The sequence below is a fragment of the Lagenorhynchus albirostris genome, chromosome X (genome assembly GCF_949774975.1).
Source record: "Lagenorhynchus albirostris chromosome X, mLagAlb1.1, whole genome shotgun sequence".
Taxonomy (NCBI): Eukaryota; Metazoa; Chordata; class Mammalia; order Artiodactyla; family Delphinidae; genus Lagenorhynchus; species Lagenorhynchus albirostris.
This window is the reverse complement of record NC_083116.1, coordinates 39006739-39019879: the sequence shown is the minus strand read 5'-3', so window position 1 is coordinate 39019879 and position 13141 is coordinate 39006739. Positions and strand designations below refer to the sequence as shown.

The 13141-nt window shown below is 41.5% G+C and overlaps 1 protein-coding gene across 2 annotated transcripts in view; it reads right to left on the bottom strand.

Annotated features, from left to right (window-relative positions):
* Positions 1 to 5703: 5703 nt before the first annotated feature.
* Positions 5704 to 13141, bottom strand: part of MORC4 (MORC family CW-type zinc finger 4) — a 50215-nt gene continuing 42777 nt past the window's right edge. The window contains exons 14-16 of one of the 2 annotated variants that reach the window (XM_060138295.1): positions 7521 to 8214; positions 6933 to 7216; positions 5704 to 6607 (exon numbers count right to left, since the gene is read on the bottom strand). In XM_060138295.1, the coding sequence (XP_059994278.1) occupies positions 6454 to 6607; positions 6933 to 7216; positions 7521 to 8214 (1132 nt within the window). In that variant the 3' untranslated portion in view covers positions 5704 to 6453. The remainder of the gene's footprint in view (positions 6608 to 6932; positions 7217 to 7520; positions 8215 to 13141) is intronic. The other variant, XM_060138297.1, reaches the window with a different exon arrangement.

Below are 13141 nucleotides of genomic sequence, written 5' to 3'. Positions count from 1 at the left end.
TAGGCTTAATTTCCCAAACTCAACAAGTGGGGAGATTCCATTAGCCACTTTCCTAATTCATATCCTACGGAGGCTCCGTTGTTAAACAGATTTAGGGCAGCCCCTGCTCTTGCTGGCATTCCAAGCCCTTGGTCCATTCTGTTCCTTATGCTCCAAATCGAATAATTCACTATTCCTCAAACCTTCTTGGGCGTTCCCTTATTCACCCCACACCCAGTCTTGTGACTTTGCTTATACTATTCCCTACACCTGGAAAACCCTCCCCACACACCTCCACCTTTCCAATCCTTACAGGTTTCCATAGCCCATCTGGAAGATCAGGCCTTTGTGAACACTTTCCTGAGCCTCTGCCTAAAGTCATCTTGCCTGTCCCTGAGGACTCAACGGGCAAATGTATGGAATGTGGTACCGAAACATTTGAACTACTATCTAAAAGTGTGTTGGGGATTTCTGGAGAGTCACATCAAAACTTTGGGTTTAGGTATAGAGGCAATTAACAAAACACATTACTCTTGCAGATTTTATTTTCCATTAGAAAATGAATGCTCTTTATGTCTCACTTAATGACTAAAGCTTTAACATACCCAAGAGTATCTAAGTCAATTCTTTCCAGTTGTGTAGTTTATTATCCAACCATGTGCCCTGACTTTGGAATCAGAAAGTATGGTTCCTGAATTTCCTCTCTGCCTAAGATAATTTGTGAGTTAGGGATGTCCTTGTCACCAAGCACAAGTTATTCTTTTGGGGAAATTACACTTGACTTAGCTTGAGCTCACCCCTAGCTTTCCTGGGCATACCCCAGTGCTTTACTCCTAACACAGTACTACAGAAAGAGGTTTTAATGCATAGTACAGAACTCTGAAACATGTTCTATCTGGAGATTACTCTTGGGAACTGAGAGCCTGCCAATTAAGCCCCTCTCTCTAAATTGTTACCCCAGATTATTTGCAGTCACTGGACTTGGGCAAGCAAATCTTCCTGTCCCCTGGGGCCTCAAAGTCTCTGATCTAGTCCTCTGGTAGGTGCCCATGTGTTCATCCAACAAGCATGTACATACAGTTGTCCCTTTGTATCTGTGGTGGATGGGTTCCAGGATCCCCATCGGACACCAAAATCCAAGGATGCTCAAGTCCCTTAGATAAAATGGTGTTCAATTTGCATAAAATCTATACACATCCTCCCGTATACTTTAAAACATCTCCAGTTTATAATACCTAATTCAATGTAAATGCCATGTAAATAGTTATAAATACAATGTAAATGCTATGTAAACAGTTGCCTGAATGAGGCAAATTGAAGTTTTGCTTGTTGGAAATTTCTGGATTTTTAAAAAAATCTATTTTTTTTTTTTTTTTTTGTGGTACGCGGGCCTCTCACTGTTGTGGCCTCTCCCGTTGCGGAGCACAGGCTCCGGACGCGCAGGCTCAGCGGCCATGGCTCACGGGCCCAGCCGCTCCGCGGCATGTGGGATCTTCCCGGACCGGGGCACGAACCCACGTGCCCTGCATCGGCAGGCGGACTCTCAACCACTGCGCCACCAGGGAAGCCCAAAAAATCTATTTTTAATCTATGGTTTGTTGAATTCGTGGATGCAGAACTCACAGATTTGGTGGGTTGACTGTACTTGTACTGATTTGCTAACTTGTGTGGGGAACTTACAGGTATACCTCATAGATATTTCAGGTTCAATTCCAGATCACTGCAATAAAGTAAATATCTCAATAAAGAGAGTCACAGGAATTTTTTGGTTTCCCAGGGCATATAAACTTATGTTTCCACTATACTGTAGTCTATTAAGTGTGAAATAGCATTAGGTCTAACAAAACAATGTACATACCTTAATTAAAAATACTTAATTAAAAACTTTATTAATAAGAAATGCTAACCATCATCTTAGCCTTCAGTGAGGAACAGCAAAGATTGTTGATCACAGATCACCGTAACAAATAAAATAACAGTGAAAAAGTTTGAAATGTCATGAGAACTACCAAAATGTGACACAGAGACATGATGTGAGCAAATGCTGTTGGAAAAATGACACTGATAGACTTGCTCCACACAGGGTTGCCACAAACCTTCAATTTGTAAGAAAAAAAAAAATCGCAACATCTGCAAAGCGCAATAAAACGAGGTAACGAGGTATGACTGTATTTCCTTGAGGTGTGTTCTGTTTGTCCTTTGAAAGAGGATAGCTCCTCTTTCTTCCCTTGAAATAAACTATCACTGCTCTTGGGAAAATGAGCAGAAGATTCCTCAGAATTTTTTTCCCTTTGAGTTCTCATTCTCAAGATCTGGTCTCTATAAACTTTTTCTGATTACATTCTGTAATTTTCAGTATTTTAAAATTGAAATCTAGGGAGCCTCCTTGTGACAATATTCAAATATTTGTCACCCATATTCCCTTTCTCCTTGATAGCCTTTCTAATTATCCAAATCAAAGATCAGCTAAAGAGAAACATTAGGCCTCCCATAACCTGTAGCACTTATTGTCTCAGGCTTTCATTTTCAGAATTTAATGCCCAGGATTGTTATCTACCTCACTCATACTGTATTTATCCAACCCCTTCTACAAACGAGGCACTGTTTCAGGCTCTTGAGGGAGATGCAGATATGAACAAAACACAGTTTCCATCATTAACTTGTTCAGTAACAACCATTGATCATCTACTATATACCAGGTACCATGATAAGCTCTGGGGTACAGTGATTGGAAAAAACAGGCGTGGCCCTTCCCCTCATGGAAGTGAGGGAAGACAGAAACCGCGTGTTGTGTTCTCCACTGTATATCACACAGCACACAGTAGGTACCCAATAAATATCTGTTGAATACATGAAATTAAACGGCCAAATATGTGACTGCAAATTGTGAGAAGTGCTATGGATTCAACAAAACAGGAAAAAGTGATAGAATTGGGTAGATAGAGAAAAATGGCTGCTGGGGAAGGTCTGTCTGAGAAAAGTTGGTAACACTAAGGCCTGAAGGATGAGGAAGAGTCCACCATGCCAAGACTGGACACACAGCATTCCAAGAGAGGAAACAGTATGGGGAAAGTCTCTATTTAAGTAAGAGCCTGAACTATTTCTGTGGGAAAAGCACAGTGAGCAAGGGGAAAAGCGAGATATGAAGAAGAGTTGCAGGAGACTAAGTAGAAGAAACAGGCAGGGCTCTTGTAGGACATAGTAAGGAGTGTGGATCTTATTCTAAGTGCAATGAGAAGTAGTGGAAGGGCGTTAAGTGGGGAGTCACATGTTCTGATGTGTACTTCTTAAAAAAAAATCACTCTGGCTGTAGTGATAAGACAATCGTGGGAACAAGAGCGGAAACAAGGAACCAGTTAGGAGTTGCAATTATCTATGGGAGATGATGGTAGTTTGGACTAAGGTAGATGTGATAAAAATGAGTGGAGTCAAGATACACTTTGAAGACAGAATTGACCGACTTTCTGACAGACTGGATGTGTGGGACTAGAAGAGGAAAATTAAGGATGACTTCCAGGTTTCTAGCTTAAGCAACTGGGTGGGTGGAGGTGCCATTTTCTAAAATGAGTAAAATTGGGGGAAGGAACAGTTCCAGGGTGTGTGTGTCACTGTTTTTTAACATGTTTTATTTGAAATGCCTGTGAGACATAGAAGTGTAAATGTCAAGTAGGCAGTTGAATTTATTTGAATGTGGAGCTTTCCAATGGGGAGCACAGGATAAGGACACTTGTGATAAGAGCCTAAGTGACACAAAACTTGCATGTTCAAAGAAAATGTCGTACCTGGCTAGGTTAATCGGAGGAATTTTCAGGAAAAAAGGTGATTTTAGAGCCAAAGGAAGGATAATGAAGGAAAATATTCCAGGCAAAGGGGATGGAACACGGCAAAGATGGAAAAGGAGAAAATCTCAAGGCAGGTTCAGAAACTGAAAACTAGTTCAGTTTGGATGGAACACGGTTGGCATTTGGAATGTTGGAAGAGTCTAGAGAGCAGGGTTGAAGCCAGATGGGAATTCGTACTGTACTCGGCGGACAACTGAAAGCGCTGGCAAGTGGTTGAGCAGAGGCCTAACTTGATGAGGTCATTAAAAGCAATTTAGTGACAGAGAGTAGAGTAGACTAAATGAACGAGAATTGGAGACAAGGGAGGCCAGCTAGGAATCTTTCAATTAGGAAGGCATGAGGTAGTAAGGACCTAAGTGTTGACTGTGGAAATGAAAAACTGAAGGAGAATTATGATTATGTTAACCTAACAGGATAGCCAGAACGAGGCACCCAACTTTTTTTTTCTTTTGCCTCCACGCTACGTCATAACCTCTGCTAAGGCTGGGTGACACTTTTCAATTGCTCCACTGCTGCATTTAACTTTGCTTAAAGGGACCTCACGCTGGTAAGGTTTCACTGTAAACAGGTAACAGAGAGGTAGCTCTGGTACTGCAGGGAATGAACTCGCACAGCTAACTCTCGCTGGAAGGAGCACTTTGGGGTTGAGGCCACAGACTAGGAAATGGGCTGAGAGTAAGCACAAGTAGAGTTGAGTTAAACTGTTTCCCCTTTGCTCATTTTGAAGCCCAACTGCCTGACCTCCTTCCTACTCTGCTCCACAGCTGACCCAGCACCCGCCCCGCCCACATCATCTCTCTCAGGCTGAATCTCCAATGCTCTGAATTTCCCCCGGAACCACCCTCCCCTCCACGTTGTCCCTATCTGTGCAAAGTCCCACCGTTTCATAGCTCTCATCTGGAGAACAAGTATCCCAGAGAGAATGGCTGAATGTGCTACCCGCCTTCTCTCAGTAAACTTACATTTAGACAACCAGGGCCTTCCATATCATGGTCTGTCTGACGTGAGAGTTCATCACATGGCAGGCAAGAGCCAGCAGAGAGGTGAGGGAAGGGGGCGGGGCTATCTCTCAGCACTCATTCTACTGGTGAAGCGTGGCTCTAGCCTCCCCATTACTCCCTTGCAGTCCCACTGGAATATCTACGATGGGCCTCCTTTTTAAAAAGTTCAAGTAAGTTTGGGAGAGTCTTCTGAAGTAACTCTGCAGAGGAGAAATAAAACGACCACCCAAAACATCCCTCCGGACTAGCTAATCCTTTTGCGACTGCTTGATCCCACCTCCTCCCTTTTCTCCATTACTTCCTATTTTTCACTGCTGGTATATTTTTATGTGTTCACTGGTCAAAGCCTTTTGAAGAGTACCTTGAACTCTCCGGAGAGTATGCACTATATAAATACTATAAAGAAATGAATAAATAAAATGTCTACTTTTAAAAGAGTGTAAGTTTTACTATTTCTGATAATGTAAGATCTACCCCTCATCAGCACTAGCCTGAAGAGTAGGTAGGAGGTGCATTCTGAGGGATATCAAATAGATCTCGCTGCTCTAAAATACCTCCCCCACCACTACCTTAAATCCCATAGTTGTGCTGATACACATTTAAAAATGTTGAGCCTTGAAGATTTCTTTTTCAAGAATTCCTCATTAAAATGCAAATACCACAGAGGCAGGTGGGTAGGTGGGTCATGATTTAACCTTAGTTCCCTTTACATTAACCCATCACTCCTACCAGACACATTTTTTACATTCCAGCTTTTTCCATGCTTTCTTTCATGTTATTCTTCCAGAGGTAATGCTAAATACAACATAAATTATAAATATAAAAATTACCTTATATTTTCACACAGTCTTTCATTTGATATCTAAATCCAAGCCTACTCATTTTTTTAAAAAAACGATTTATTTTTCCAATGTAAGAAGAATAACAGGTTTATTATAGAAAATTTGGAAAGGCAGGAAGATAGGAAGAAGAAAAAAAATATCAACCATAGTCCTACCATGTAAAGAACAACCGTTGTTAACTGTGCTGTTATGCCCATTCTTTAAACAAACCTTAGTTTAGCTCCCATTTCTGATGTGATGCCTTCCTTGACCTTCCTCCCCCAGAACTTCTCTATCATGTTTGTACCACTCACTGTACAAGTCAGTTAACCTGGTGTATGTCTTGTGTTTCCAGCTAGATTGTTAGATCCCTGAAGGCTGAAACCATGTTATACTTCTTCACTTGAACCCAAACACCTGGTACATTGGACCCAATATCTGCTGACTGATTTAACCTAAATGAATACAAATCATTTCAGAAAGGATATGAAATTGGCCAAGTATCTGAGTCATGAAAGTTAAAGCTTTCCGGTCACCTGGTTTGGTGACTACTGCTTTTCCATTCCTGGAACTCTTGAAAGCCTATTTAACTAGCCTCTTTCTCCACACCAAGACTGAATAAGAAGCAGACTGATTAAGAGCCAGGATTTACTCAAAGATTCTCCACGTAAGGCATAAGGGTGAGAGAGAGAGAGAGTGAGAGAGAGAGAGAGAGAGAGAGAGAGAGAGAGAGAGAGAGAGAGAGAGAGAGGTGTTGAGAGGGAGGGAGGAAAGAATAGGGTAGAAAAGGGGATATAGAGTATCTGGTGCTCAATCCAGTATGTGATTTGCCTCCAGCACCGTATACAGGATCCCATCCACTTGTTCTGAGTCAAACCCGATCTCACGAAGCTCCAAGTGAGGGAGGACAGAGGTAAGGAGATAGCTGACGTGGATACGCAGCCGCGTAAGCTTTGCCAAAGCCCTGTATGATGGAGTGAGGGACAGGAGAAGAGATGACATGAAGTCGTTAGCCAACAGAACAAAATGAAGCTCCTTCAAAACAGGCCTACATTTCTCAACAATTACGTTTCCATTAGCTAGAAAGAAAGAAGAAAGCACAATGCCACCAAGCACTGGGAGGTTGGCTGCAGCTCTCTAAGAAGCGATTGCTCAATCCTTGGTGGCCTAGGAATTAATTAAGGCTTCTTCCCTTATCTATGACCAGTAATGGGGCGGGGGGGGGAGGGGTCCTAAGGGAGGCTTCCCATTAGCACTCACAAGCTGATTACTAAACCCTAGTAATTAACCTTTCTAGGTCATCTCCCTCTGGGGTCCGGTAGGAGACCTGAGCCTTCTGCAGAACTTCCAGGTGTGTCTCTGTCTCTTTCAGTTTCTCTTTTAGTTCCTGCTTTTCCTCTTTGGTTCTTTCCAGCTCAGCTTTCAGAATCTGGAACTCAGCTTGGCGATAGCCCATGTGTTTCTTGCTCCAGTACAAGCCTTCTGTCTCCTGGGTACTATAGGTCACCAATTCATGTTGGACTTTCTTGAATTCAGAATGCCAGTGATTCCTCTCCTGTTCCAGCTCCTCCACCTGCAGTCCAAGAAACAGAAATTCAATGACCCCACATACTAGTGAAAGCTAAAGAGAGTGCCCCAAATTTTCCTGAATATATTCACCCTGTGATTTCTCTAAACATATTCTACTATGGACCTTTTCAAACCCCAAATATAGGAGGGAAGCCCATTAGGGTTCACTCAATCTGAGATATACCACAGGATCATTCAATGGCTTATTCTGTTTAAAGGCCACAGAACATGAGATCATTGGAGTTCCATCTCTCTGGTTCCTTGGTTACAATGGCCTCTCATTCCTAGTGGTAAGGTGTTACTCTAACCTTTTGCTGGAACATATTCCTTTCTGCCAAAACACGTTCCAACTTTTCTGTGGTTCTCTTCAGTTCCTCTAGCTCTCTTTGGTTCTTCATCTTTGGTGTATGACGACCTCCGCTCTCCTCAGAGCCTCTTCCTTTCTCCACAACAGCTGCAGCAGGAGTTGCAGCAGAGGCCACAGAAGAGTAAGGCACCGGGTTCCAGGATTCAACTGCTTTCCTCCTCTCAGCAAGCTCCTCTCTGTTAAAAGGGATCAGCTGAATGGGAGCTCCTGAATCTCTGACACCTTTTGCAACACCGACAACAGCTACAAAAGGTCCCTTGCTTACTTCCTCCTTGTTTAGGTGTGTGCTGCCTCTGTTAGATTCTTCTGCCACCAGTCTTGGCATCTGATCTTCTAATTCTTCAGGGAGCAGGGAGCCCTGGTGCTGGTCTTGGGCCCCTGCATACAGAACTGAGACCTCCCTACTCTGACTGGTATTCTTCATTGCTTCGGGGTATTCTGGGGAAAGGTATGGTGGTGTGCTTCTCTCAGAACTCGATTTATCATGGCTGTTCTCCCCTTCTGGGTAGGCAACTGCTGCCTCTACCCTCCTGTAAGGGCCAGGCATGGAATAATCTAGAGGAGGTGTTGTCATCTCATTCTGGAGCCTTCTTCGTTTCTCCACAGGTTCCTCACCTAGGATCCATTTGTACTTACTGCAAGAAGAGAAAATTAAATTTTAAGCTGTCACAATACAAGCTAAGTATATTCTTATCCTATGGAGCCCCTCTTCAAATTTCCCATATTAAAACTGACTCTAGCTGTTATTCACAGATCATTTCAGATTAGGAATATGTCTTTACCTCCAAACCCCAAACCCTTCACTTATGCAATTTGCTGAGACAGCAATGTGTCTTAAGAGACAGAGTAAATTGAAAGGTACGAAGAGTCAGCATCTGGATATAACAGGACCAGGCTGACCTTGGTAAGATTTCTGAAAATAGGATTGAAGCTAGCCTGACTTAGAAGCTTCCGAACGGCAAGTAAAGGAAGAAAAACAAACAAAAAAAATACACATTCAAAATCCCCTAACACGAGAATGGGAAAAAAGGTCATAAAAAGCCTAGTGGAGTAAGCAGAGGAGACCGAGCCAGATCGTTAGTGTCACAAAGACCTTCCAGTATCAATGACTTATGCACATTTTTTATACTGCTATGGAACAATACACAATGCCTTTGCCAGCCAACTGGATTGTGGCTATTGCCCATTATCCACTTGTAAAAGTTAATTAAAACACAGGGCCCTAGTCAGAAACAAAGAAACTGAATCGGCCAATTCAAGTCATTCCCCACTTAGGGCAAAAGAATTCCCCTTTGTCAGGGCAAACAGGCACTCCCTCAGTTCTTCAGGAAAGCCCAGGACAGTGACCTCAAATCACCTTCTATTTGTAGCTGCTATATTATACTAACGGTTGAAGGAACTAACAAGAAAACTGATGCCAACGAAATCCATATGCAAGTTTATATCATGCAGCACCATGGGACCCCCATTTTTATCCTTATAACTCTTGTGCTCTCTCTCCAGAAAACCAAGAAATTTCAAGGTGAAAATTAACTTTCAAATTCTCAGTGAGAGGGCTTCCCAGGTGGCGCAGTGGTTGAGAATCCGCCCGCCAATGCAGGGGACACGGGTTCAAGCCCTGGTCCGGGAAGATCCCACGTGCCGCGGAGCAACTAAGCCCGTGCGCCACAGCTACTGAGCCTGCACTCTACAGCCCACGAGCCACAACTACTGAGCCCACGAGCAACAACTACTGAAGCCCGCTCGCCTAGAGCCCGTGCTCCACAACAAGAGAAGCCACCACAATGAGAAGCCCACGCACCACAGTAAGAGTAGCCCCTGCTCGCCACGACTAGAGAAAGCCCGCACGCAGCAACAAAGACCCAACACAGCCAAAAATAAATAAATTAATTAATTAAAAAATTTTTTTTCCAATGAGAAAAGAGCCAGGCACATTACTGGCCACCATATCTCAAGGCTGCTTGTATTTCTCTGTAATTTCTGAGAATATCTGTTAAGACATCTCAAACCTTAGCTTCTTAGAATGCCCTGAATGTTCTTCAAAACTGGTGTTCACCCAGAAATAAAACTGGTCTGTCATCTTAATAGATCTTGTTGTGTCGGCCTTAGGGGGAAAGCAAAAGGACTTAGGGGCTATGTAAGAACGAATGTATCCATCTTTAAACATGCGTAGGGCCACTCTAGGCGGTCCATTTAGCGGTGGTAATGAGGATGATAGTAAAACAAGCAGTTTGCAGGTATAAAGGAAGGGTACATGATACTAGATAGCAACAACAAAGTTTTATGAAAGGCAATTAAAGTCAAATTATCTGCCTTCTCTTCATTTTCCCATCTCTAAGGATTCTGTCTTTAATTATCCTCTCTTCTATCCCTGCATTTTTCTTTTTATTTATTTAATTATTTAACCATTTAATTATTTAATCATTCATTCATTTGGCTGTGCTGGGTCTTCGTTGTGGCATGCGAACTCTTAGTTGTGGCATGCATGTGGGATCTAGTTCCCTGACCAGGGATTGAACCCGGGCCCCCTGCATTGGGAGCGCGGAGTCTTAACCGCTGGACCACCAGGGACGTCCCCCTACATTTCTTTTCTTTGGTAATCTCATACAATCTTTTGGCTCTAACTTCTGGAAGATAACTTCCAAGTCATTTTCCCAGCCTTGATCTCCAGTACTGAATTTCAAACTGCCTGTTACACATTTCTTTCTGGAGGTCTCACTGATATCTCACTCAGTATGTATAAAACTGACCTTTCACCTTCACCTTCAAACCTGCTCCCTCTCCCATGTTTCCTATTTGTGTTATGACACCAACAAACTCTCAGTAATTTTATATAGTTCTACCACTATCAATACCCAAGTTCAAGTTCTCATTACCTCTCTTGGACTCTTGCAATGGCCTCCTCCAGTCTCCCCTTGTCACACCTCCAGATCACCCACTGCCAAGTTAATCTTCCTAAGGCATTGCTCTGATTATGTCACCTCCCTATTTGCAATCTTTAGTTATTGTTCCCCACAACAGAAAAGCTCAGATGTCTTAGCTTGGTATTCAAGCTTTTCCCTTCCAAAACACAGGAACCATTTACTGAGCACTTACTCTGTGCCAGACAGCTCTTAATGTGTATGGTCTCACCCAATTCTCCCAATAACCCTGAGGGAGGAGGTATTTTTATCTTCATTTTAAAAAGAGGATGCTCAGGCCTAGAGAGATTAAATAACTTTCCGAAGGTCATGTAGCTAGTGAGTGGCAGAGCTGGGATATAATTGGCCCTAGCTTTATTTCTCACTACTTCCCTTCAAAAATACCAGCCAAACAGAATGCCCCACAAATTCTCGGGCTGCTTCTTTTGAAAGGAATACACTTCTCCTCCTCAACACTGCAGGTCTTAAGTCCAGTTCAAATGCCACTTCTGAATTCCTATAGCACTTTAGCACTCTCTGTATAATATATATTACTTTCTACTGTGTGTGTGTGTGTGTGTGTGTGTGTGTGTGTGTGTGTGTATTGCAGGTTTCCCACTAAAGTATAAACTCCTTAACAGAAGGTAGTTTAACTAACTTGCTACATGGAGATGAGGGAACAAAATTTTGCAAATAAAAGGCAATCAAAAAAGGAACTATTATGTTAATGAGAGACAGTGAGTGGATTTTACTTACTGGTTCTGTAAATACTCCTGGTTCTTCCCTCTAGGAATCAAATCTTATTCCAGACCTGTATTCACTGATTCAGTAGAGATTAATTTAGAGTTTACATAGCAGGAATTATTTTCCAACTACATAGTTTCTTCTTATTTTCCTTTTTCTTTCAGTCATATTCCTCCATTGGCTGTCTGCAGAGAAGTCAGCTGATATTTTGATAGGGATTGCATTGAGTACTCAATTTCGGGAGTACTGCCATCTTAACAACATTAAATCTGCTGATACACAAACATGAAATGTCTTTCCATTGGTTTAGGTCTTCTTTAATCTCGTTTAACAGTATTTTGTAGTTTTCAGTGTACAAGTCTAGCTTTAATTTCTGTTAAATTTGTTCCCAAAGATTCTATTTTTGAATCTACTATAAATAGAATTATTTTATTAATTGTTTTAATGTTTGTTGTTCCTTTCAAAGAGCCAACTTTTGGTTTCACTGATTTTCCCTATTGTTTTTCTATTCTCTATTTCATTTCCATTCTGATCTTTATTTCCTTCTTTCTCCTTGATTTGGGTTTAGCTTGCTCTCATTTTTGTAGTTTCTTAAGGCGGAAGTTTGTTACCAATTTGAGATATTTCTTCAATTTTAATATAAGCATTTACAAATATAATTTTCCCTCTGAATACCTTATTAGCTTCAATCCATAATTTTTTTGTATATTTTATTTTCATTTTCATCTTAAGATGTTTTCTAATTTCCCTTGTGACTTCTTCTTTTACTCATTTGTTATTTTGGAGTGTTATTTAATTTCTACATATTTGTGAATTTCCCAAATTTCCTTCTGTTGTTGATTTTTAATTTAATTCCACTGTGGTTGGAGAACATCCTTTGTATGATGTCAATCCTTTTAAATTTGTTGAGGCTTGTTTTATGGTCTAACATATGGTCTATCCTGGAGAATATTCCATATGCACTTGAGAAGAATATGTATTATGCTGTTTGGGGGTGAAGTGTTCTGCACATATCTGTCAGGTCCAGTTGGTTTATAGCATTCTTCAACTGTTTTACTTCCTTGTTGATCTTCTACCCATTACTGAAAGTGAGATATATCTTTTTACATCTTTATTGGAGTATAATTGCTTTACAATGGTGTGTTAGTTTCTACTGTATAACAAACTGAATCAGCTATACGTATACATATATCCCTGTATCTCCTCCCTCTTGTGTCTCCCTCCCACCCTCTCTATCCCACCCCTCTAAGGTGGTCACAAAGCACCGAGCTGATCTCCCTGTGCTATGCGGCTGCCTCCCACTAGCTATCTATTTTACATTTGGTAGTGTATATATGTCAATGCTACTCTCACTTCGTCCCAGCTTCCCCTTCCCCTTTCCCCATGTCTTCAAGTCCATTCTCTACATCTGCATCTTTATTCCTGTCCTACCCCTCAGTTCATCAGAACCTTTTTTTTTTAGATTCCATACATATGTGTTAGCATATGATATTTGTCTTTCTCTTTCTGACTTACTTCACTCTGTATGACAGACTCTAGGTCCATCCACCTCACTACAAATAGCTCAATTTCATTTCTTTTTATGGCTGAGTAATATTCCATTGTATATATGTGCCGCATCTTCTTTACCCATTCATCTGTTGATGGACACTTAGGTTGCTTCCATGTCCTGGCTATTGTAAACAGTGCTGCAATGAACATTGTGGTACATGTCTCTTTTCGAATTATGGTGAAAGTGGGATATTAAAGTTTCCAACTATTATTGCTAAATTATCTGTTTCTCCCTTCAATTCTGTCTGCTTTTGCTTCATGCATTTTGGGGGTTCTGTTGTTAGGTCCATATATGGGTATAATTTTTATATCTTCCTAATGGACTTTATCAATATGAAATGTCCCTCTTTATATCTAGTAACATTTT